The 27,879-nt window shown below is 40.6% G+C and overlaps 1 protein-coding gene across 1 annotated transcript in view; it reads left to right on the top strand.

Moving 5' to 3' along the window:
• The window catches only part of kcnk9 (potassium channel, subfamily K, member 9), a 36,787-nt gene extending 9,357 nt beyond the window's left edge, over positions 1 to 27,430 (top strand). Inside the window, exon 2 of the mRNA XM_062410141.1 lies at positions 26,205 to 27,430. Coding sequence (XP_062266125.1) covers positions 26,205 to 27,088 — 884 coding nt within the window. The 3' untranslated portion in view covers positions 27,089 to 27,430. The remainder of the gene's footprint in view (positions 1 to 26,204) is intronic.
• The last annotated feature ends 449 nt before the right edge of the window (positions 27,431 to 27,879 follow it).

The following is a 27,879-nucleotide window of genomic DNA, read 5'->3' as shown; positions in this document are numbered from 1 at the left end:
CCAGTCAATAAAATGATTGAGCGTATTTTAAATCCTGGTGATTTGCTCATTCACAGTGCATGACCCTGCGTTCCATAACAGCCATATATATATGTAATGATTAATGGTTTTACATTTTTACAGATTTACTGTTTGTAAATGCCATGGAGCAGTTAACCACTGACTGTGCGAGACTTAAGTCCTCATCTCAACCAAACACATCTTTAAATGAGATAACTTAATAATACTCTCTGTACGACACAAGCCGATCTTGTGACAGGGACCCACTATCTCTTCCTGGACTAATCACAACAATCCCAAGAATCTCAGTTATCACGTAGGCAGCTGGACTTCTGTGAGTATTCACCTCTCAACCAAGGGGCTTCTTGAGTTCTAACAGACTAATGGTAGGCTTCAGGTGTTTACCTCTTTGGGTCCGTATCTGTGTTTAGAGGCGTTCTGTTAAACAAGCAGGTTGTTGACTTTCTCACCAGTTTGTGGGTTGTTGGGGTCCTCTGAGTCACAGTGTGAATGGCTGTTGAAACCTGTAAGTTGTATAGCAACCCTGCTGGTGTGTGAGTCCTTAGAGTCAGTGGCGTTGTGGTGTGTTTTGGTGTTGATTTGTCTGGGGAGAGAACATAGAACGGCGCAGTATGTGGCAGCAAGTTGGTGTTTTAAACCAGCTCCATAAACCAAAGGTTCCTTGAAGATATTTCTGAGACTTTTCTGGCTTCTGGCTGTTTATGCTCAAATGGTTCAAGGGTCAGTTCACCAACATTACAAAAAGTCATGTTTTTCATCACTATCCTCGAGTGCTGTCTGCCAATTGAGTTTGATCTCACCGGGTTTTCAGATCCATCTCTGAGCTTTCACGGAGGGCTCTATAAAATAATGCAGTGCATGCTGGTCAGTATTAAACTATCCAATCAAATCAGCTGGAGTAAATTTTTACAATTCGTTCTGTTTACAGATGGAACATGTGAATTTTATGGCTTCAGGTATTTCGATCCTTTTAACCTGATGTGTGCAGTACCCTGTGATTCTCAGTTGTTTCTCTCTTAATGCTTTGCTAAGCTAAACATTGCAGTTGGCAATAGCTTACCAAAGCTAAGCTAGCAAACACACACAACAGTGTCATCTAATTCTCATCAAGAATATTAATAAGTGTATTTACAAAATGTGAAAACTTCTCATGCAAATCAGAAAATGCATTTAAATACTGTGCAGTAGTATTTGTTTTCTTTTATTCATAAGACCAATCATAAGATCAGGGCATCTGATGAATGTGAATTGTATGGATAAGTTGCAATATTACATGTTTTTTATTCAAAGACGTATTTGTTTTCATCAGTATTTGCATCTTGAATATGGATGGACATAACACAAATTAAATGAAGGATTATTAGATTGTTTAGTGCTTTTGTTGACTCAAGGCTTTAGACCCCGTGTACACCTGGTATTTACATGTGGCTCCTCATATTACTTGTGATAGGAAGTCAGATCGAATCTACACAAATGTAATTTCTGTTCAGGAAGACCAGGTTATGTTGTCTCTAAGTACACAAGTCACAAAATAATCAATGTAAAGATAAAAAAAACAAGTTTGATTCATAATGAAACTGTAGCGGTCTGGAGGACGTCAGCTGAGTTGGAGGTCCTTCATATGTGGCTCAGGCGGGAGAGCAGCTCAGGGCAGAAGCCACACAGTGATGGCGTAGTTCGGATCACAAAATGATCTAGCTTTTCTCTTAACCATCCCCTGAGTCATGTCCAGCTTCAGGATAGGTCGATCAGCCTGTTTGATTACTTAACTAGCTTAAGAAAGTCATTTATCACGTGAAACTCAAGGTCTTCCTCTTCATCCTGTTAAGATTAAGATGCATTTATTTATCCCAAACACATGCACAGACACACTCATGCAGGTAGGGAAATTTAACCTTTGCTTTTGACCCATCTGGTGCAGGACACACAGAGCAGTGAGCAACCATGTACGGCGCTCGGGAGCAGATGTTGGGGGAGTAAGGTGCCTTGCTCAGGGGCACTAGACAGGGTAGGGAGAATCCTCTTGGATTTTTGGAAAGATCAATCCAGGTTCGTCTTTTGTTGTCTCTCCATGGAGTCGAACCAGAGACGAACCAGAGACCTTCTCTGCCCATAGTCCAAGTTTCTGCCACTAGACCACCGCCTCTAACGTGCTAGCTGCCCACAAACACTGCTGAGTAGCTGTATGGAGATCAGTTAAGGTAAATGTTTATTATGAAGATTAATTTGATTGATGGGAAAAGTGACTTTCTTTGAGCAGCGATAGCTTTTCACTGCCCTAGACTCTACAGAAGAAATCGACTGCACAATGAATGCACCAAGCACACTGTGCCAGAGGGGGCGCTCTTTCCCTTGTAACATCAATAGTATAGATTTGATAGTGTGATTTTTTGATATGAAGGGAACAGTGAAAGCCAAAGTCGTGATAAAACTAATTTTGTTTTCTTTATTAGAATATATTAATGAAGCCAGGCTTCATTTGGCCTCTGAAAGAAAGCTCCGCCGCTATAAATAATATTAAAAATAAAACAACTTGCCGTTTGGAAGCTGGCTGTAATTCAGACTAATATCTGATGAATGTGTACTCACCTTTCTCCTAAAAAAGGAAAGAGTTGTTAATATGCTGTCTGACGGCTGCTTATTGAAAAATGATTTGAGGTGTTCACCCTGGTTGGACATTGGAGGCAGTAGATTATTCTCACTTTGCCAGCGTCCTGCCGGGAGCTTGATGGAGGTCTCCTAACGGATCGATGGGAATGTGTTCCTGTGGTGCTGATTCTCTCAGCGGGAGCCACTTCTCTGGAGCTGGCTGGTCTGTTTTCACTGCTCAGTGTAACATACAAGGTCCCTCAGTGCAGCACAGTTTTGACTTTAGCTTAATCGTAAAAGGAAATGACACAAGGTAATATTAGTGTAAATTGTGAATTGATTTAGAAAATCCAGCCCAATTGTTGATCTGATTTCAGTGTTAATAATAATATAAGTGACGAGCAATACTATAAACACTAAAATTGCACAAACAGTCCCCTAAGTATGCCATATTGTTTTCATCAAGATCCACAAAAAAACTGAAAATGTCAAAAAAAAAAGAAATTGATAAAACACAGCAATGTTTAAGAAGGTGAAAAACAAATCCTGGATCTGCCTCCTTACCTAAAATGTAATTATAGGTGATTTCTCATCAAGTTTTAGGAAAATTTGTTCAGTTGTTTTTGTGCTATCCTGCAAATATACAAACGAACAAACAAACAAACAAACAGAAAACAGCGAATATATAACCTCAGTGGCAGAGATAACAAATAAGACCCTAAATGTCATGAAAGAGAAATGAACCTGAAACATCACACAAAAAAAATGAGAGTTCCTCATCTCTCCCGATTGGAGGCGTCTGCCCGGCATGTGAAAGCCGCTGCAGAGATAAGCCTCACATCTCACCTGGAGTCCTGGAACCAGGGCTTTCTAAGCTGCAGTATCTAACTCTTTAACTCCGGGCAGAATGTGCATTTGTAAATCTTGCTCTGCTCTCCTCAAGTCGGTCTAATTCCTGGCCTAACACTTGTCAGTCATCTTGAAAGGGTATCTGCCTCAAAACAACGAGCAGCCCGAGGCAGTGGCAGCCGCCACGAGGCTGCAGCGAGAGATGAGGAAGACGCAGCTTGCAGGTAATCTGAAACAAACAGGCAGAACAGAGACTGTCTGCGGCATGTTTAGCTTCCCTGGACTGTAGTGTTGTTAGTACAACTCTTCTGCTCTGTGCTACTGATCTCATTCATCAAAACAATGCTGATGGCTCATGGCCAGCTTTTTGTGTGTTTTCTCATCTGTGTGAAGAGAGAAAGATATATTTGCTCGAATGTCCGCAGGCCGGCGAGAGCCTTCCTCTCACCAGCAGAGTTTCTTAAAGGAGTCACGGTGGCAACTGGATGTTCCACTCCAGCACAGACGAGACCCAGTAGAGCGGCGGGCACAGTGGGCTCATTCAGGCTCAAGTGGGCCAGCATGAGTGGAGAGTGCTGCTTGATCGCAGGTGCTCTTTGTAGTATGTTTTCTTGTGGGGTAGGGGGTCCAGGTGGTGTCCCTCTTAAGCAGCTGGCAGAGAAAAGCCATGTTGGCTGAACTATGAGGAAAAAAATGTGGGTATATTGTTGAAGGAGCGACGATGATGGAGGGGAAAAATTTAAATAGACAAGTAGATAGAAGATATATTTCAAATATAACAGGCAACAACCAAAGTATATGTCTGTTGAGTTTTCAGAGTGACTCATTTCTAAATCTCTGATTTTTTTCCCGGTGCAATAAATATCAAAATACAAGAAATGTTGTCATTCAATGCACCTGTTTAACCAACTGTGCACATTGAACTCCACTGAACTCTTTACATTTAATATAACAAGCACTCTGTGGTTTCTCCATCCGAGCACAATGTTCTACCAATATATATAATTTACATGAATCAGATTTGAAGCCAATATACTGCAGTATATTCTTAACTTTATATACTCTAAACCTTGAATCTGACTTTTAGAGAAAATAAAAATTAAATGAACGAGACTGCAACAAGGTCTGATTGTTGATTATACGAAAAAATATGTAAAAACATTTCTTTAAAATCATCGTAGGGAATTAAAAGGAAGCCCGCCAGGCTGCATTATATATGAGCCAAGATGGAATCAAAGTTGAGTTTTCAAACTCTGATTGTGCACCAACACGACTGGATCAAATATTGGCAACAGCATACACTGCAAGACATATGTTGTTGAATGTACGAAGTTGGAGGCTTTGTGGATCATTTCTTTCCCCAGAAGAGATGGAGTCTGTGTGTACATGCATTTTCGGAAAAATGTAAACTTTACAACTTGAGCTAAGTCTCGTAGTCAGGCCATTGCTTTTGGTTGTTGTACAATTGATTCACTAAGGTAATTTCTCTCAAAGAAATCTTATGGGGGGAAGACAATTGAGCTGCAGCAGGAGGATTAGAGCAACAAAACCTCAGGTGAACAGAGCTCATTTGGAAGATAATCAAAGGCAAATTATATATTTATTACCCAATTTATCCAATAATTACACATCCATCGTTTTGGGTGAGCTCACTGTCAGTTTAACCTCCAGATCAAATGGTTTTTTGATGTCAGCTTTGTCTGTTGCTTGTCAACAACGCGTCATCTGCCTCCTGGCTGCCTCACTGGACTGTGCTGCCATTATGTTGCCATGTTGGCGCTGTGTGGAAAAACACAGGCACTATGTCACCACATATACTCCCTGGACATTGTTACACAAGTGCACAAAAGGTCTCATACAAGAATAGTACAGACGCTGTCATAATAATAATGGATGGTGCAGATGATGCGAATGAAAACAGTTGCATTGTCATATTAATTAATTGCTGAGTCTCGGCCGTGGCCTCTTCTGAATCCATTTCAGTCTCTAGAAAAAACAGTCTACTACGGTCCTCACCAGTGATGATGCTGCTGGAGATTATCTTGACAAATATCAAAATGTTGCTATCATTTCACACAATGCATTATAAAATGTAGTGGAGAAGAGTTATTTGTTGGTAAAAGTGAAAGGTACTCAAAAATGAATCTTCTAAACTAAAGTATTAAATATTAATTTGAATAGATAGAATTACACCATCCTCTTCCATGTATTCATAGCTTTAAAATAATAGATACTAACCAGCAGTCTGGGATTCAAGTGGGCACTGCAGCCCAAGTTTTTTGGCTGCGAGTTGCATTTGATCCACTACTGTGAGTCAGCATGACACCGTACCCAGCTGCCAAGCTGCTCGGTGTTCCTCCTCACAACTCAGGCTCAACAAGGATTTGCATTTCAGCTCATTGTTTTGTCCTTTGTTTCTCGAATCACACAATTAGTAAATTTTCCTCTCCGACATGCTATCCCTCCTTAAATCACCTGCACAGGAAGCCTCAGGGCATTTTATGTAATTCCTCAGCAAGTGTAGTGGGACTTCAAATGACCACTGCGTCTCCATCACCACCACCTGCTGTTAATTCTCTCCTGTTGGACCCCGACATCTCCCCTTCGCAGCGCTCCACCGTAATGCACACCCACACGGTCTTATCACAACCACTTTATTCCATCTGTAGAAGGAGTGGGAGTGTGTGGTCTCCAGTATGAGTTACTGCCACGGAACAGCAGCATGAAATCAGCGTCGGCGGCTTGTGCGCAGTGTGTGGTCCGTTAGCGTTTCTGATACATGAGTAGTGTCTCTGATACTAAATTCGGTTCCCCCGCGGGCTGGGAGACAAATACAGTGTGAGAGCACAGTGACAGTAGAACTACATAGGTTGGAGAAAAGCAAATAAAGCAGCGGGATGAGAGCTGCAGTTCTCACAGCCTCACATGCAGTTTGTGTTATAAACTGACATTGCTGTATTTGCATGCAAACATATTTAGTTCTCAATGCTGCGATAGTCAAAAAAAATAAATATGATCTGCACCAGAGATATTCATGTGAGGTGCACCATTTGCTCTTTGTGGGACTGGAAAAATTCTGAAGGTGGAAAACAGGGAGGCGCGTTTTCAGCCTGTTCTGTTTCTCCAGCCTTGAGAGGCCACGTGACAAGCAAGAGCTGTAGAACAGAGCCAAGGGGTGAGGGGCTGACCATTAGTGACGGCTGCTGTGGTCCAACATAATCACAGACTGAACAGCGCCATGTCTCCATCTTGAAAAAATGATACCAGAGACTTCAGTTTGAGATGACCTTCTAACCAGAGCAGAATGTATCCCTCTTACAAATCTGTGGGTAGGGCAGAGGCAGGGCACACCAGGCCAAGTGGTGGTCATCTTCTCTGGGGCTGCTGGTTTTGGCAGCACATGTGCCTGTTGCTTAGCAGCACTCAATGGCTGTATATAGGTGAAGCCTAACAGGGGATATGGAGTGACATCTGGGACGGCTCAGAGTCCTATCAGGACCAGGCGGCGGGATGTGAATGCAACGTGTCTTTACATAACGGGAGACAATGTGATGATTCTTCACTTGGAGGCCTCAGATGACCACAGTGGGCTGCGGCTGCTGTAGGATGCAGTCAGTGTGATGTTCTCCACCGAGGTTAACCTGACATCTTATAGGAAATGCAGAGGAGAGGAAGCCGCCCTTGATGTTGATGACAGTTGAGGACACCTTGAGCAGAACTGATTTTATTGTGCTGCAGGCTTCCCCTAACTCTCCCCCCCGTACAGCTGGTAGAACATGACACGACAACTGCCTGAAGCTAAATCAAAGGGTTTTGTATCTCAAAGAGCAGAGCTGGAGAGAACAACATCACCCGGAGTAAAAAATTGTTATTAGTTTTTGAATTTTTTACTTCAATTTAGGTAATTTTTTTTCTCAACCAACAATTACTAAGTGACCTAACAGATGTGAAATGACACTGGGGGGCGACAGAGACATTATGTATAAACATCAGGAAATTACTAATGAAGAAAAAAAGCTGAATGAATAGAAGAATGCAGATACTGACCTCATATAGCTATCTATAGAAATGCAGCAGGATTAAGAATCGCAGATACTACTAACCAGACAATAGATGATGGAATGAACAATGGAATTAAATGAAGGTTTCTTGTGTTGCATTGTTTGCAAGCTCTTGAATTATGTGTGTGAATTCCTTAAGGGATTTTGGCCCTGTTTGGTTGTGCAAGAATATTAATGACCTATTTGGAAGTCGGAGTAAAACTTGAGAGTTTACTTTTAAAAGCAGCATTCAGCAGTTTTTCTCCATTTACAATGGACAAACAACTTTGTGTGAACGTTTTAATTTGTGAAGAAAAACTGAGAATTATCCCCTGACTCTGCAGATTTATTCAACTATAGAGGGCGTCAACGGGTTTGCTTTAAGGCCCACAACTTTCAACCTTTGTTCAAGCAACAGTAGTGAACTGTTGTCAAGGAAAACTGACAGAGTTTGCAACAAACTGTCAACAAAGTGGAGATTTTTCCCAGCAGAAGAGCCAGATAGGATTTCCAGGAGTCCATGTGGACCAAAACAGAGCTGAAGCAAAAGTTCATATTGGAATTCAAGTCAACAAAAAAGACTACGATGCACATTACATTATACTATAAAGATGAACTGACTGGAAGGCTACAACCTTCCTTCCTGCATGATTGCTACACACCTCACACTACAATCAATTCCTCATCACACACTTTACAATCATCACAAACATATTCAGCATACTGCTTCTCGAAAACCTTGAGCCTCTACTAAAAGCCGTGATTAGTCCTCCCTTAGGGTAGGTAAAGATACAATATGTTACTATTCCTGCGACTTCGCATAAGTGTGTCTGTATTTGTCGGTTTCGAGCTGTTAAATCAGGTGCAATCTGTGTGGTGTAACATGATGTGGAACATCGCTTCTCAGTGATGAAGCAGAAATCCATACCGCTCTGGCCCATAATTATCAGCTAAGACCAAGTAAGCCTTCCTGCACGGCACTAATTGCTGTCATTTACATTATTGACAGCCCATCGACATTTCCTTGAATGTGTATTGGGGATATAAGCTCAAAGTTTGAGGATCCATTTCTTTGAAATAGCTGTCTTTCAATTGCTTCTGTCCAGGTAATCAGGTTTTTCTCTCTCCGCTAAGTGTCATTTAAAAAGGTTCTACGTTATGCTTTGTCGTTTGCGTATGTGTGACCATGCCCTAAGCGTAGTGTTTCAACCCTGCTGGATTGAAGGGTTAAACTAATGGTTTTTTTACTTTTTCATGGTGTTGAGTAACATTTTGATCAGATTGTGCCTAATTACTCAAATCTGGGAACACAACAAAATAGCTGCAACAAGACCAGTACTACCAAACTTTTGGAAGTAAAACAAATGTTGATGCTAATTTCTGCACCATTATTGCAATATACTACAACAACACTAAGGGGGAGGGAGTTCCAAGCTGTGAAAGAATAGTTGAGGTGGGATTTTGACCATTGCCTTGTTTTTTTCTTCACAATGTTAAGTTACTTGTAAAATGTAATCAGTTACTGATTCCACAGTAGTCATTGAAGGCATTTGCACTGCTTCGCTTATTTCTCGGCAGCTAAAGTAATGCATGTTACCAGGGCTGTGCCATATAGCAATATATACACATGTGACGTCTGAAAAACATGTATTGTCTGAAATAAGGCTCAGTGTTTCTGCAGCAACTCAAAACATCCTCTTTTAGCACCAGAGCATGAATCATTCTGAACAGTGTGGAGAGAGTCTAAAGCTCTCAAAGCAAAGATCCATCTTTGAAAGTGACACGTAACAAGTATCAGTATGCTTTGACGTCTCCTGGGATACTACGCTCCCACATCCCTACAGAGTTGCCTTAACAGTGAATATATCATCAAAGTATTGTTCCTGGACCTGGAGGTGGTGACGGTCACCAGGCGAGCGCTCGATAAGCCCTCATTTCGCTTACAAAACAAAAAGGCGCCACCTCTTTGGGAGAGACAGTGGGAAAGTGAGGTGGCCAGGCCGAGGCTAGCTGTTTCGCATGCTAATTTCAGAAGAAGCAAGAAGTGAGAAACACAAAATGACGAATCTGGGAAATAAGCTGTAACAGACTGAAAGGATCCCACAAAGCGTCTTGAGGAACTTTGCAAACCAGCAGTGACAAATTGCAGTCAAAAGTAGCCGTGACTTTTTATTTGTATTTGAATGCGCAGCAGGCTTATCCTGTAAGCGGATGTTAACACTGCACACAGCACATTTAATTTCCCCCAACCTGGCTTGTCTCTGATCCCTTTTAAACCAAAGGATTCATTTTTTGCTGGAAGTGATCCTGATAACAAAGCTTTTTGTTGCAAAAATGTTCACCCACTGTGGGTTTAATTATCATGAAGGCTAATGTAGAGCGCCAAGAGCTGCGACAAATGTCAATCTAGAAAGAGCTCCCTCTGTGCGCCTCATGTGGGTTCAGCTCCCTGAGGGTAAATCCAGGTTTCACTCATTAATTCACATGTCAAAACAAACCACACATTTTTGACCCGAGTAATCTCCCAAACAGACCCTTGCGTTTGGACGCCTGCAGTGAATCTCACCCGACCGCTGCACTGTTCCGATGTCAGGCCCAACATGGTGAATCCTCCAGTCACGTCTATCAGCGGAGCGGCTGTCGTGGCTCGCTGTCTGAATGTGAGATCACTGGCAGGGGACAGACACCGACAGTCTTCAGAGGGGAAGACTTCAAAGACGTCTCGCAGCGCACATTTAAAACGGAGGAAATTAGTGAAACATCCTTTCAAATGAGTAGTGGAATTTTGATTTGCCTTCAAGGCTGCAGAAGCATGAGTCACCTTTGTTAATACTGATATCCCCCACGGTGATTTATCACTGAAATTGCTCCCAGGCAAGTGTTGTGCTGGAAGCTGACGTGAAAAACAGAAGATTGAGGAGCAGCGCTACAACGAGTATCTGATAAGGTGTTGGGTGACTCAATGTTGATTAGTAGTGTTCAGGTGATAGGTAGGCCCCCTTCGTGGAGGCATGTGTGAGATTGAATGGTGTGAATCTTTTTAGGCGGCACGGTTACAATTTTGTCGTTCACCTCAGATGCCTTAAATCTAATCAGTTGTCATGACCAGGCCTTTTATAAATCTGGGTATTTCTCAGCTGATTTGATAGAATAGTCACTGTGATTGAGGATGCCAATTTGTATTTGAATCACTTTTATCTGCTCACCTGATCCTGCAGCATGAGTCTGTGGAGTAGTGGGGTTTAAATCACACCAGGTACAGGAATCACATGTGGCTTGAGACCCTGTAGCAGCTTGGCTGTGTCCTCATGACAGAGAGGGCAGTGAAACACAATAAATACACATTAAATAATTTAGTCACTTTACATCACGGCTGAATTGTGTTTTCGACAAAAAACCTGTGTTCTTTTTTTATATAAATCCTATCCCATGGATATTGGGGTCACACCCTCCATCGCAATTGTGTTATCCTGCAGGTAATCGCTTTGCTATAATGTCATGGTCTTATTTGGTCAGTGAGAGAGGTTCAGGCTGACCTGGCCCTGGAGCTATTGAGTAACAGGGTTATCGTGTATATTGTATGAAATGTCATGCACTGCTGCGATATCAGCACACAAATATGTTACTTACCCAAACAGTGAAATCAAAGCAATGTCAACAAGACAAGTGCAGTCCAAAATGGTATTCAGAATTTCTCTTGCAAATATGCTCTTTCTAGAGTTTCACTACACTGCATCATAGAAATGCTGTAGATATAATGATCAAAGTACATTATGACACACAAGAATGATCTCTCCACTGTTCAAGAATCAAATCAGACCAACAACCGTTTGTGTGTGTGTGTTATCTGCAAAGCACCGACTGCACAAACACTCACCAGCCCACCAATATATGCTAGAAACCTGCTGTGTGTATCAGTTTTTTCTCAGGCTACATGTTTCATGATGGAGTATAGTATTATAAAGTTGTTATGTGGAAAAGAAAGTGTAATAATGCAAGAATTTAGACCTTATGTTACAAGAATGAGTTAGAATTTAATCACAATAAAAGGTAGATTTCCAGAAAAAAAAAAAACTTTTGGATCCAATATTGAACCATTCACAGACTCACAGTGTATCTCCAAAAATTTGGAAATCTCGTTGAATATAATACATATGAAACCAACGATAACATCACAGTCGACCACAACTTAACAGGTTCTACTCTCTAAAAGAAGACATTTCCTCCACATCTTTGTTGTTCTTCTCTTCAAAAGTCCTGATTGTTATGATGATTTGACATTTTATAATGTAGGACTAGATGGTGAATATCCGTTGTACGTATCAAGGTCTTCTGAACAATTTAATTTTTTATAATATCGTTTTTATTTAAGTTACTAACCACCAACAGATGTTAACAGGTGTTAGTGGCTTCAGGCGGATGTGAGGCATACAACTTCCTTTAGTACCTTAACATCATCAAATGTTCCGAACTTGAGGGTATGCTGAGGCTAAAGGTAAATCCAAGATGTCATAACCCAAATCCTAGGTGTATGTTGATCTTTTCTATCCTTCTATTCAACAGGCACTGGGGCCAGGGAATACAAAATTGAGCTCAGGAAGGTTCTGAGTTAGTAATCAGTAAATCAAGATGTTGCGTTAACTAGAATGATACTCAAGTCGAGCGCATACCTACACCAATTCCCCACAATCTGGACTTTTACTTGGATCTGAACCAAATGACACTCAGTCATGAATCTCTTTCATCTTTTGTCCATCAGTAGTTTCTGCATTATCCTGCGAGCTGACAGACAAATGGAAACGGGTCAAAACACAATCTCCTTGGTTGAGGTCATTATTGTCACATGTAGAAACAGTAGAAGCAACATGACACAGGTAATTTCTCAGGAAGTCTCACAAGTGGCTGGGTCAGTAGAGAGTGGGGCACGTTGGACTGCAGTTTACATTCAGCTGGTGTCAAGAACCGAGATTGGTATCTTGAAATAATTACAGCAAACCACAATTTTACAGACACATAAAAAGTTTTATGTGATTTTAATTTAGTTTGTCACTGAAAAGAATTATCCTTACAACAAATTTGACTGAATGTATGGAAGAATAAAGTCATGAAATTACAATTTGACTTTACTCTATTTTATTATTGAATAGTATGAATTTATTTTTTGCAATATTACAACTTTATTCCTGAAATATTATGACCTTATTAAGGAAATCTCCTTTAACTGGCCCTAAAACTCGATGGCACAATAACGATTCTGTGTCCGATTGAAATACATTATGTGCCAAACCAATTTAACTTAATTTGAGTCCCTCTCATTCTGTTGTCTGGGTCATCAGTCATGCTCTACTATGAGGCAATGAGGTGTTTTTATTTTCTACGTAGGATTATCTGTCACTGCTGCTCGTGATGCTTGTTATGTCTAACTTTTTGCCTCCTGCCCGCTGCACACACCTCTGTCTCTGGCTGCGATAACAGATTCTTGCTCTGCCATCCCATGTCATTCTTCTGTTCTTCTCTCTCATTAGCGTACTCGGCAGTGACTCTTCCGTCTTTGTGCCTTCGCTGTGTCCCATATCTCAGTGACGTGTGTCTGTTGGCGTCTGTTCTTTACAGCCTTCGGGGGGCTATTTGTCGTGCTCAGATTCATCCGGGAGCGCACACGAGTCGAGTCTGTATTACAAAACAAGACTACAACCATTCACGAAATAAATGGATCTCTGTCATCAGAAGCAGGTGCCATTGACAGGAGTACAGCGAGGGTAGACGTAGCAGGTCTTACTCATGAGACGGATTACATTTATAGCATACACTGACTCCGCGCCAAGATTTAAGGAATCTCAAATTCTCTACAGAGCTACAGCATCAAACCTCCACAGGCTGTATTGGGGATTACCGGCTTCTACATTCAGCTGCTCAGCTTCTCTCTCAGACTCGAATTTTTTTTTATCCGTCTACCTTGTGTCCCCAAGAAAAATAGATCCCTTCAGAGCAAACACACAAGTGAGGGACCTCAAATTCCAGACTGAGTTTATTGGAACATTTCAATGGGTCCACTCATCTGTTAATCCAGCTGGTCGCGCATTTTCTTTCTGGCACACAAAAACACAATGACCGTCCGTGTTCAGAATCTGTTCCTGCTTATTTAAGCTTAATTGCTGATGCCGGTGCTCCTGTGACCTTGAGAACACCTCCACTCCCTGACAGGAGTCGTGTAAATATGAAATGAGCTGGAGCCCGGGAGCCGCTTGGTACTCACTAGTCATTATTAACACATAATGATTTGTCTGTATTTTGTCATTTAGAATAATGTTTAAATCTTAGTCAAGTGTGTGCTTTTTAATATCAACATATTTATGTATATTTCACATAACTTTATATATAATTCTTAATGTTTTTAAAAATACAATTACATAAGTATATCAAATTATATCTAAGATACATACATATCTTTAAATTACCATGTATACATTAGGCTTAAGACGTAAGAAAGCAAACACAATAGGGCCCAAAATGTTTATTATCCAAAAAATAGTCCCGCGAGCTGACAAACAAATGGACACGGGTCATTTTTGTCTCTAGTAGAAACAGTAGAAGCAACATGACACAAGATATTTCTCAGGAAGTCTTTCAAGTGGCGGGGTCAGTAGAGAGTGGGGCACGTTGGACTGCAGTTTACATTCAGCTGGTGCCAAGAGCCGAGATTGGTTTCTGGAAATAAATACAGCAAACCACAATTTTACAGATGCATAAATAGTTTTATGTGATTGCATTTTCATCTACCTGTGTGTATGTGTGCATTTTCAATTGCTGAGCAGAAATGCCCCAAAGAAGTGATAAACAAATAAGTGTCAATATTTCTATACCTGGCAGAGGTGGGAAAGTTGGTTGATAAAAAAGCAAAGGCAGAGACTGTGACCTTCCTCAAATGAATACATGAAACAAACAGAAACAGTAGTGAGGTTTTGGATCATTTGACGCTTGAGTGGTGCTGCTTTAATCATGTCATCATATTGTGGCCTCATTTTCTGCAAGAATAAATGGCACCTGCCTGGAAAGTTAGTGCCACCGACTGTTGTCCTCCATTTGACTGTATTTTCCAAACAATTTTGGATGGAATAATTTGGGACTTTTTCAGGTTAATAGTTAACATTTGATTGTCACCCAACTCTGCAGCTCCGGGGACTGTTTTAAAATCTTTCCATTCACTGTTGCTGTGTTTCCTGACATTCTTTATTGTTGTGGTTCATTCGCTGCGTCTGTCCTGGTTCCAGCTGCAGCTGTTTTCTTGTGATAAGTGCAGTGTACATTACCTGCCCAGCATCAAATGGGACAACATTAGCTATTGCTGCCACGATTGGAGAGTCCGTTCTAAACCTGCCTGTTTGAAATGTTCTGTTCTCTCATCTTGTGTTAATACTTTGGAGCTACTTCGGAATTACTCCTGGTCATTAGTGAGTCAAACAGCTCCACAATCTACTGTCACTTGTTGTTGTTTGTTTGCTGGATGTTTTGAACAGAGCTTTATGAACAGTCTTTGGTGCAGAGTGAAGTTAGAAAGCGTTGTGTTCATCCTACCTGGTTTATCTGCAGTGAAGATTTCTAAGACAACGTGTTTCATAAAATAAAACAGTCTGCAGGTTATGTGAATGTGATACATTACATGTCGACTTTCCAGATGTTAAGCTGTCGACAATATCTTCAGATCCAAGTTCACATCTTTTTCAATACAACAATTGTAATTTAGTGTGATATAAAGCATTGCAGCAACATAATAAACGTTGAGCCTTTTTTTTAAAAGAAATATTCAACCCCCTCACCTAAATAGACATTATAGTGATGTGGATGATGACAGATAATGACAATAAACGACAAAAAAACCTCATCAAACAACAAAAGATATTTATTGATGCGTAATTTAATTATTTTGACAACAGAAGTTGACTTAACTTTGAAGTTCAAATGAAAAATGTAACTCTTTGGACACATGTGCATGTGCAGTATTATTCAACCCCCCCAGCTTCAGTACTTTGTGGCGCATCCTCTAGCTTTTATAACTTCTAAAAAATGTTTTCGGTAAGTGCGGACAAGCTTCTTACACCTCTCGATTGGAATCTTTGCCCATTTTTCAAGTGCAAAAGCCTCTAGATCAGTGATGTTTGATGGCTTCCATGCTGCAACTGCCTTCTTTAAATCCCACCAAAGATTTTCAATCAAATTTGAATCTGGTGACTGTGAATGCCACTCCAGGACGTTCCAGGATCTTTTTCTCAACCAAGCTTTGGTGAACTTGGAGATTTTGCTTTGGATCATTGTCTTGCTGGAAAGTCCAATGATCACCAAGGTTCAATTTGTCAACAGAAGGAATCACATTCCTCTTTAAAATGGTCTGGTATTTCTGTGAATCCATGATGCCATGTACACAATAAAGATTGCTAGTTCCTTCCGCAGAAAAACAGCCCAACATCATCTTTGACCAACCTCCATGCTGGACTATGGGGATGGTATTCTTCTGGTCATAAGCCTGTCCTTTCACACGCCAGACATACCGCTGGTCCATACGTCCTAACAGTTCCAGTTTGGTTTCATCAGTCCATAGAACTGTCATCCAAAACTCTGTAGGCTTATCCAAATTCCTCCTGGCATATTCTAGTCGACTTTTGATGTTGCTTGTGGTCAAGAGCTGAGTGCGTTTTGGAGCCGGCCATTAAGTCCTTTATTATTCAGTGCACGTCTTATAGTTGCCACTGCAGCACTTGTACCAGCCTTCATCAGGTCATCCTGTAGGTGTCTTGCAGTCACACAGGGATTTATCTGAGTTGTTCTGACTAAGTTGCTGAGGGTCCTTGATGAAATGCTGGGCTTTCTTCCATGTCCAGGCATGTTCGAAGCTGCTCCATCAGTTGTAAACTTCCTTATAATGTTCCCAATTGTGTCTCTTGGAATATAACTTTTTGGGGAATTCTTCTTCTACCCAAGGCCTTTCAGCTGTGATGAAATAATCTCCTCTCTCAGCTTTTGTGTAAGCTCCTTTGTCTTTCCCATGATTGCAACTCACCTTGAATACCTTCATGGGTAGGGTTTATATATGCATCACAGCTGAAGCAAATGAAGGATCAGTATAGAGTTCCCAAAGGCTTAATAATGTTTCAACTCAACTTTAGGACAAAAAAAACTGTCAGACAGCTTTAAAAACAACAATATTATATAGGGGTTGAATAATTGTGACATGGCTATCTTAACAAAATATACTGCTACACACAAATACTACATCATGCATTTTCTGTGTTGATTTTCTTTATCACTCAACTCATAAAGAAGGCATCCGAAGCAGAATCTTGATCAAAGAACAAGATTCTTTCTACTTTAATTGATATCCTTAAAATCTTTGGGGGGTTGAATATTTCTGATTGCAACTGTAGATGAAGGTTCAACTTAGTTCACCTGAATGCAGGCTGCCTTGCCCCAGCTGAAATTGTAGATATAGTAGAGAGATAAATCTACTTTATATTACCTGCCCAGCACAAAACAACAAAGGAACAAAGTAAGCAAATGCTGTTCTGTACCTTTTTTTTTTGTTTATTCAAAATTGGGTGAGTACAAGAAAGACTTCCTGAGACAGGTGATTAATCTCTGGAACATTTTCTTGTTAGACATACATAGAAAAGCTGCAGTTTGAGTCACTTATGTATAAAGAAAGTTGTTCATAAGAAACATTAATTTGTCAGACTGTTGGATGATGAAACACACAAACAGGATTCTGCTCTAATTTGATGTCCTCTGAATAACAACATTGGACAAAACGCTTAAAATGTAAATGTGATCTTTCTAAGCTGCAGACAGACGTCTCTAATATCTCTGGAATTGCCTCTTCATTGACGCAGAATATCATGTTTGACATTTTTTCCCTGACAATAGAGCGGCGAGGACAGGCACCATAACAAAGTGGAATTGTGAGCAGAATTAGTGTTTCAGAAAGCACTGATAGTAAAGGTGCCCTGTCTGTAGCAGGTAACCATGGTGTCCCCGCTCCTCCGACACATTAAGCTCTTGTCGGTGACGTGGTGGAGACTCGGACGAGAGCCGAACAAGGTGTTTTCACCTCTGGGCTCCTTGCTCTTCTTGACCTTCATTAAAATGCCACGGCCTGCAGCTATTAATGCCACTGGGGCGCCTGAAGCAAGACGTGGCAGATTAACCCGGGATCAAACAAGCAAAAGGTGCTGGTTTAAGCAACTGCTTGACACTTGTAGAGTAACTACCCAGGCTCTGTGTGGGTGCTAATGAGGGACTGTCTTGATAGTGTCATGAATAATGGATGATACATGTTATATAACCAGCTGTTTGTAAAAATAAATTAAAAACAGACTGAGCTATCCATTACTCTGTCGGACTCTCATAACAAAACGATGTGATTAGAGGATCAAGTGTTAGGCAGATATTAACTATGTTTCTGTTCTAATCAGGTGTTAATATAACAAAGTGTGTTCTACATGAATAATGTATGCTATCAGTCCAATTGAAAATAAAGATATGATGCAGCTCTTTCTAGTTTTGATGGCATTTATTGTTAGAAGTGTATTTATAGTGAAACACATTTTTCTTACATCTTTTTTTCCACTATATATATTTTGGAGTGGCATCATCTATTCTCAATCACAGAACTTTGCAGAGGTTTCTATTTTGAAACAACAGGTATACAGGAAGTGGATTAATTTGGGGACACCCGGCCGAGGTGAAAGGAAGAGAGAGAAAAGAAGATTTAACTTGCTGACGTAAAGACACATCGATTTATTTTATCAGCTTTTGATTCACTGAGCCTTTTAGCACCTTTCATTGCTCATTGTTTTGATTTTACAGACTACGAATTTAATGGTTCATACAAGCACAGCGTTCATCTTTGCCTTCAGCGATACACAAAAACAAATCCCCTTTAAAACCAATGCGGTTGCTGGCTTGTGTTTAACCTTGCTAAACTCTTCATGAATAGCCTCCAAGAATGTTTTCTCCAAACGTTACTTTGATCGTCTCTTAATCCGATCATGAATACTTAATGTTACAAAAAAGTACTTTGCAGATTTCATTTGCTTTAAGGATAAACGTTGAGTGTCTGCTGGATCTCAGACTCTCAGTATGTGTAGCTTGTTAATTCATGAAACCCTCATTGGATCATTAAAATCCTTTTTTCTAACATTCTTTAATATTTATGCTATAATAATTGAAATGTGTAATAATTTAATTTAGGCTGCCAGCTGTGTCAATTTATACTTGGAGCAACAATGAGTCACACTCGCTCAGGCGGACATATGAAGCTCACGTTGTGGGTGTCGGCAGACATTCAAAATAAGTCATAGTAAAGTGGATTGAAGACAAACAAAGGTTGAGTCATGCAGTTTATGATGAAAGCTGTCTTGCTATATTCATGAATGTGTAAACCATTAGAGGCACTTTGGATGGGATATGTGGAGAGACACAGGGGGTTTGATGTATTTAATAAATTGAGATGGCTGGAAAATGCATTTGCATGTCCTTTGAGGGATTATATTTATTTCAGTCTCTTGATGTGGTGATATACATCTTGATGTAGTATCTGTCTATTATTCTGCTCCTTGGCATTCAACAATCATCTTCCGGGACCACGTTGTTTAGGACTGAAAATCTCAGCCCATGTTTTATAGATGGCCATGATATATTGTACAGACATTCACGGTCCCCAGTGGGTAGATTCAAAATCAGATTCGTGACTTGAGACTTTTCTTCCAGTGCCAGCTTGAGGATTTTGAGTTTTCAGTGACAAGTCTTGAGTACTCTTGGATGGATGAATTCGGTCAGTCTTGAAATTTAGTGTCACCTGCATGAAAGAGTTTCATTTATCTAGTTGAAGATCACAATCACCTTTGAGCGGATTGTCAAAATGTTTTGTGCAGACGGTCATGTTCTACAGATAGAGCAGATTCACATTATCAAGATAACAGATTCACATTATCGAGATAACAACATACGTGCATTGTGCTTATTGGGTTCATTGCATGTAAGATAAGATACATTTATTGATCCCAAACACATGCACATTCACACCACATGCAGTTGAGGGAAATTTGTCCTCTGCTTTTGTCCCATTTGGTGAACATCACAACAACACTTAGACAGTGGGGGTAGGGAGAGTGCTCTTTGGACATTTGTCCATCCAGGTATGTTTTATTGTCACTGTGAAGTGTTGAACAAGAGACCTTCCAGTCCAATGTCCTTAACTTTCTGCCCATAGTCCAATTTTTCTGCCACTAGTCCGCCGCCACTCCAAAACCTAAAACACACATGATGAGCTAAGAGACTCAGTACAACCATTTTGAACCATGCCCCCGGTGCCGCAACCCGTTTTTCCATCAAACCAGCAAAACTTGATTTGGAGACACCCTAAATGCACCATGTGCTGTGCACTGTGCACCTGGATGATTCAAATAGAGCCTTTTGATAGTAGCTTGGGTTGCGTAAAAAGGTGATGATATGACTGTGTATTGAGCTAAAGTTTAAACCTCTTCCTACTTCAAATGACACTAGAATTATTTTCAGGCGGCACCTTTGTGCAGACATGTTATCACACTTCCCACTCTGGTTTGTTCAAACATTTGGAGAGTGACTCAACAGATGTGCAGTCATACAGAAAACTGCTGCACTATGTTAAACTCAAATTATCATCCATTTAAGTTCACACTCACACACGTTCACATGTTTATCATCTCATTATATTTATTCATGCTTCACTTTTAACAGATGGTCGATAGATTCTGTTTAATTTCATTTCAAAAGCCGGGCCTGTGGAACGATGCCATAGAGTAAATTATTTTTAACTGCTATTTCTGTAATTATTACATGTCAGTTGTCCTGAAAGCAACATTTTCAAACACTCCTTTTGCGCTTCCAAAACTCGGATTTAAATTTGCAATTTACAGCATCTTCATGAACAGATTGTGTTACTTTGTGTTACAGACACACATCTTGCTGATTTCTGATCAGTGGTGTGCTTTTACAATCAAAGTTTTCCCACTAAAGCTTGTAAGAGAACATAGATTGAAAGGAGCACACGTCCCATGGTCTTGTCCGTCTTCACTCCTCTCTGCATGCCTATAAAATGTTAAGGTCTTGACCTTCTTTTCTAAAATGCCTTGCGATAATGTTTATTATGTTTTGGCGCAATTAAAATGAAATTGAATTGAAATGAATTGAGAGCGCAACCTACCATTTTCCAAAAGGTGACTTTTGATGTAATATTTGAGTGGCAGAGCCTTTCTCGTGCTTTTAACATTTATTAAAGAGCGTGAGTCTGTTTCGACAGCGCTACACATTGTGCTGTGCACAGACACGCACCTTCACCTGTGCACACATGAGCACAAAGGCACCTGTGCGCAGCAGGGCTGTCTGTGTTGCAGAGCAAATATGTCAGTTCCCAAGACAACAGCAGATAATATAGTCATTATAAGAGGACAAACAGATTACACTGTGCCGCGCTGCCACAGAAAACCACACATCCCATTAACGACTTAACGGAAATACTTTAGGAGACTGGTGTTGATAAATATAGGCAAAGATTTACTTATAATAAAAAAATATATATTATTACCTCTGCTAAGGAGGATATAATATTTATTACTATTTCATCTGCATTTGTTTCTAAGTTTTTGACTGTTAGTTAGCAGGATAAGGCAAACAACTATCAGGAGAGATTACTATTCAATTTTACAAATACAATTTTACAATTTTTTTCTTACATTAACATTGAGAGATAGGATGTTTTTCAATTCACTGTAGATTTTTGAGGGAATAATTGATGAATTTTGAAAATTTGACATGTTAAGTTCACTGATTTTTAATGGGTGCGGAATTTGGTGTATACCCAAATAAAATTCTGGGTCTATTGAATTAAACATTGTTTTTTAAGGGGACTGCTCTCTGAGTGCAGTTTAGGTAGTCATTATCTTTTTCATTTGACTTATGGAGGCCTATGTAGTAGTTTTTTTCTGTGGAATCTATAAAGGAGAATACTCACACTTAATCATGAAATGCATCCCAACCTGTGGAATTATTATGAAATAAGCAACATAACATAAATAACTCGTCAACCGAACCATGACGGAACAGTAGCCATTATTTGAAATGAAAATGTCACAGATGATTACTTTTACGAGTTCATATCCTCTTCATAGGTGTGCAGGTCGTCTCCCAGAGCCCCTGTAAATCCCAGTTAATCATCCTGTATTTATTGCCTTGGAAAGGTAAGGGACACTAATGAATGTTTGTGCTCAAGCTAATACCTCATCACTGATTTCATTTTTTTTCTCTCTCCTCTTTAATATAGTACTTTCATGACTTCCTTAGTGTTATCTCTTACATATCCAGATGCCACTTCTTCTTTCTGTCCAGTCTTAAACTTTAAAAACTGAAGTCCTAACAGGAAACACATACAAGTGTGGCAACCCTGCTTTCCAATCGATACCTAATACACTCCGGTTTTCATTCTGGCAGGGAGAGGCTGTGGAGAGCGAGGTAGTCGCGCAGGAACCTCAAATAGCTCGTCCAAACAGAACCGTTTGTTAGTCAGTGTAATGTCTTCCAGTGTAAAACACAGCGTTGACAGATGATCTGCGGAGGAGCGCCGTTAAAATCTAATGAGAGTTTTTATTTCCTCGCAGCCCCCACTGTATTTCATTATGTCCTAATTACTCCACGAGAGCAAATTTGAGCAATAAGGATCAATATCAATTAATTTGCTAATTTTGAGCATGGGTGGAGGAAGACAGATGGCTGTGCAGAATGCAAATCAGTAATTGTAATCTACTAACACTTGTAGGAAGCCACAAGCATGTTGCACTGCTTCTTGCACATGATGTTTACTTTGATCTAAATTGATTTTTCACAGGCAGAATGCAAAGTGTGTTAAATACTTTTTCCTCCTGCGTAAATTAGATGAGTAGACACTGAAGAGTCCCAATGAATTGTTCATATCTTCTACCCAGATAAAGCCACTCGTTAGATAGTTGCTTCATAGCGTTATCTTTTTTCCACAAAGCATTTGACTGTTAATATCCTACCAGTGTTCCATAGAAGAACAGTAAGTTTTGTGTGTCTTAGATATTTTAAATAAGATTATCAATGTTGTGGATCGTATCCACTCACGTTTATGCGTGCAAGTGCTGTTCACATCACTGCTCATTGTTCAAAGAATTCAATCAGCTCATCTGCAGTCGGCACGCACCAGCACTACCCAGTTAGTGGCTGATGACCTGCGGCTCATCCAGCAGCTTCCTGCACTGAGCTCCACCTTCAGGGGCCGACCAGTGGTTCTGCAGGTTTTTGTGCATTTAACGTCACTGTGTTTTTGATTTTTAATATTCAGGTAGTATTTAGATTTTAATCTCCAGGCTGCACACCGGGTCCCACTGACTAAAACGTTGCTCAGGTGACATATGCTGGAGGTACAGTAACATGATAATAACTAGAGGGAGTTTAGAAACCTGGTTAATGTGTAAAGACATAATTTTGTTCCTTGAAAAGTTGACCTTCAGTTTAGATAATTCTGTTTCAGGGTGAAGAGGGATCTATCCTACTTTTGAGTTTAAGGCAATTTAATTGTATACCGAGAGATTGATTCAAGGGCAAATAGGGAATTTAAAAAAACAATGAGAATTTAAAAAGAAATCCATGTAGAATCAAAAAGCACAATTTAAAAATGTGTTCAAAGCAAAGAAAAGATTAAATAAAAAATAATGAAATAATAAGACATGGTAATAAAATAAAACAAAATATGGTATGACCTTAGTATTATTAAATAAAAAGTAAAAGTTAAACGCACTTGTGAATACATCAATGGAAATGAATGGAGAAAAATAGGTAAAAAAGAATATACACTATAGACATATACTTAGAGTAATAAAGAGTAGAGAACTCCTTGCTGCTCTGGTGCCTATGGCCTTATTCAGTCTGACTCTAACCTTTCCTCAACCCAACCCTCTAAGACAACTGTCCTTGTGGTTTTTAATACATGTCACATGTCACTTGCGTGTCAGAATTTCAGGAATATCAGACCAATTTTGATGGGACATTCTGAGCCTTATCAATGCCAGTAAACGATGATCCTGCACCATACTACTTTATAATTCTGAATGATAGTCCTTTTCTTCTATTTGGGGGGATAAAAGGGAGCCGTTGTTTGGGGGGTGCAAGCAAGAAAAATATTGTTGCCATGGAGTCCGACATGGAGATAAGAGTTGGATTGTTCTTCCACTTCCATTTGCTCTGTTTATATTACAGTAGCTTCAGAGTCCGATCTTTACAACTGATCTAGCAGTGAATTAGGCAGCCACTCTAATACCAATGCTATCTCTGAGGTATCATCTCAACAAAGCTGAGGAGGGGAACTAATCCTCATGCTGGTTCCCATTGATTTAGTTTTTATCGTATTGGATCTACCAGCATTCTATAAAGCAGCCGTGTAATGACACATTCTGCAGGTGCATCATGTAACTTTAGTCAGACCAGAGGAAAGCTGAGTTTCTGGAGAGCTTCAGCCCCAATTAGAACTCCTAATATCTTTGACCTCCCCTCCTTTTTAATTGTGAGGCCTCTGCCATCTGTTTGCAGTGGCTACAGGACCTGGAGGAGGTTGAATCTTGGCACCTTGTGAATGCACATGACATATTCACTCTTCCACTTTATTTTTGTCTCCACACGCTCCAGGGGGAAATATTCATGTCTTTATCTGCTCAGTGCTCCTAGATGTTAGCAGCTAATTGATAATTGTGTCTGTCTGCTGAACAGGTAGAGTACAGAGGGTTTGTTTGAAATTTAAAGAATAAAAGCTGCAGGTCTCAAAGCTTTCCATGAGCAACAGCTGCTTAGAACTGCTGACTACCCATTCGAGTCCAGCCAGCTATTGTTAATAGTTTGGGTTGAAAAATTATGGTCTTCATTTTACAATGACTGAAGACACAATACTGCAATGACTGCACATCCTCATTTTACACATGGTCACATGAACTATACATTTAGTAGGTGCAGTCCAACATGTTAAGATTGTGAAGATTGGATTAGACTTAAGAGCTGCTGCTTCCAAAACAGGTTGTTTTTATATCATTAAACGCTCTGGAGTCTGTATTCTTTTTTTAGTCTCAATTGAAGATGGTTTAACTGTGTTCAGTTGTCATTTTCCTAACCTTCAACCTTTGTAACATTTATCCCCTTTTCAGTATTTCATTAGATTTGCAGGATTTGATATTTCTCATAGCCCTTGTACTTTTAGGCTTGGATTGCTTCAGGCTTCAGGAGTGTGGTTTTCTTTCTCCTTGCTAGGAGCCTAATTATCCGCAGAGGTCTCCACCTCTCCAAAACAAATGGGCCTGATAATTAAGACTGATAAACAGAATGAAGCTGTTTCCCTCTTAAAATGCTGTGTTTTTCCTCACAGAGGTCAGGTCAGGTGGGGCTGCCAGGGGAGCTGTTTGCTTAGCTATAATCTTTAAAACTGAAGAATACTTACAAAATCCCTCATTCAGTTAAAGGATATAATAGTAACAAGGTTAAAATGTCTGCCAATATGTAGACAAATCTTTTAACAGTAAAAGGTTAAGTGTTTTGCTCCAAAAGCTGGAAATACACTCACGCACACACACACACATAAAATTTGACCCCAAAATTTGTCACTCTAAACGAATATCAAAAAGATTAAAATCATCAAATGTTTCCGTCTGCCTTTAAAACCTTGATAATGTGAAACTAACTGCTGTACCATTACAGTATGTTTTTTCAATTCCACTGATGACCTCGGGCCAATAACACACATTGCACATATAGAAGTGCTCTGGTTGCGAGAGCAAGAAGCTCTTACGGAAACACGTGCTTCGGTGGGTGGAAAGCCGGATGGGAAAACGCAGAATCAATATTTGAAAGCACAAAACAAAACTTGCTCAAGACGCGTCCAAAGAAAAATGCTGCAAGGTGCACCGAAAATACTGTGTCTCCATTTGGAAGGCACTTGTTGAAGTGATACACACGCCAGCTGATGGTGGGAGTCTCTTGGCCCTGATTTTCATGTTTAATACTCTCAGTTATGGGCTGAGGTGGAGGAGAGACAATCAGTGAGACACACTTTTTTTCATCCCTGTATATTCAACAGCACTAGCCTCATAAATAATGAAATCTCTGAAGTCATTTTTTTTTATAAAAACCTGCAAAGCACGTAACATACTTTATATTATTACATTTGAAAACTTGTATAGTGTATGAATCCTGTTGTTGTCCTCACCGGTTGATTTTTAAAGTCTGTGTGTGTATGTGTGTGTTTTTTTTGTGTGTGTGTGAGTCAGCAGCTTCTGGTCTAAAGATAAAGTTTAATTAAGCTAAAAGCTTCACTGGCTCCTCCATGACTCCTTTCCACTCCCTCCTCCGAACTCTTCTACCTCACCGGAAACTTCTGACTAATTGGACGCCCCTCTCCGCCACAATCTCTGAGCCCAAATAATATTAATGAGCAGAAACATTTCTGTGGCATGCACATATTCAATGCCCCCTTTTGGCAGCACTCGCAGACTCTTAGACAAATTCCGTGCTTGGTCATGTTTGTAAACAAAAGGTGATCGGAGGGCGGGGTATCACCTATGACACGCTGCTAGATTCCTTCTCTCACTAATTTCTGGTGTCTGTCTCCTCTCTCCTCAGGTTATGGGCATGCAGCGCCGGGGACCGACGCAGGGAAGGCCTTCTGCATGTTTTATGCCGTCCTGGGAATCCCGTTGACTCTTGTCATGTTCCAAAGCCTGGGTGAGAGGATGAACACTTTTGTCAAATGCCTCCTGAAGCGCATCAAGAAGTGCTGCGGCATGAGCATCACCGACGTGTCCATGGAGAACATGGTGACCGTGGGATTCTTCTCCTGCATTGGCACACTGTGCATAGGAGCGGCTGCCTTCTCCCATTACGAGGACTGGAGCTTCTTCCAGTCTTACTATTACTGCTTCATCACATTAACAACTATAGGCTTCGGGGACTTCGTGGCCCTCCAAAAGAACCGGGCCCTCCAGAAGAAGCCGCTGTATGTGGCCTTTAGCTTCATGTACATCCTGGTGGGCCTGACGGTCATTGGGGCCTTTCTCAACCTGGTCGTGCTTCGCTTCCTGACTATGAACAGCGAGGACGAGCGGCGGGATGCGGAGGAACGGGCCTCGCTTGCAGGCAACCGGAACAGCATGATCATCCACATCCAGGACGAGTCGATGCCGCGTGGCCGGCAACGGCGGGAGCCGTACCGGGCGGAGGTGACTGATTTGCAGTCAGTCTGCTCCTGTATGCACTATAACTCACATGACTTCGGCAGCTCGGGGGGAGGGATGGGAGGTCTGGGCTGCGCCTTCTCCCATCAGAACTCATTCAGCTCTCAGCTGAACCCCAATCAGTACTTTCGCTCAGTTTCCTACAGGATCGAGGAGATCTCGCCCAGCACCTTGAAAAACAGCTTCTTCCCTTCGCCCATCAGCTCTGTGTCTCCAGGTCTTCACAGCTTCACAGACAATCACCAGCTCATGAGGAGAAGGAAATCTATCTGAACCCTGACAAACATGGGACCACTGAGTTTCCATGTTTTATACACAAGGTCAAACATTTCCAATGCTGCTCCTTACCAAATCTTATTTCAGCACTTTTTTCCCTGTTTGGTTGCGAGTAAAATAGAAAGTATTCTTGGGATCAGATGAAGGACACAGCAAGCGTGGACACAACGGGATGCATGAAGCATGGATTTCTATTTTTTCATGAGATTGCTCAAACCACACACAGACGACAAGACCCTCCTTGTTACATTTGCAGTACAAAATTGATATATTAACTTCGGTTTCATACCAAACAATGCACACTGGGAAAATGCTATTTTTCAAAAAGGAAGTATGCTTGTTTCACCTTAACTTGAAGAAACTTTTGCCGTTATGTACGACTCCATTGCCTCACTGCAGACAGAGAATTTAAAATGACTTAAAGCATCAGGTATTGTTTTCTATAAGCAATCATATATTTCAATGGTTTTGCCACATATCAAGCCAACTTATTGTTGCCAATATTAGCATGTGCATTAGATGTCATTTAAGTAAGTGTGCCATGGTTTTCTAACATTCTTTGGTCTATTTTCAAAGCAGATGTTTGATGGCCATCTGTTGTTTGTCTTTGATTCAAAGGATCATGCTGCTGGCATTGACATTCACCCCTCACACTGAATCTGATCTGGCCCAAAAAGCTTCATTCTCGCCCGTGGCCTTTTGCAGAAAGAGTAAAAACATTTCCAACGGCAAATCTTCCCTTTCCCTCCATTATTTCTCGGTTACATAATTTTTTCCTATGATGTTCA

This window comes from Platichthys flesus, chromosome 17 (assembly GCF_949316205.1).
Source record: "Platichthys flesus chromosome 17, fPlaFle2.1, whole genome shotgun sequence".
NCBI lineage: Eukaryota > Metazoa > Chordata > Actinopteri > Pleuronectiformes > Pleuronectidae > Platichthys > Platichthys flesus.
The sequence above is the reverse complement of the archived record's forward strand: the minus strand, read 5'-3'. Positions and strand labels throughout refer to the sequence as shown.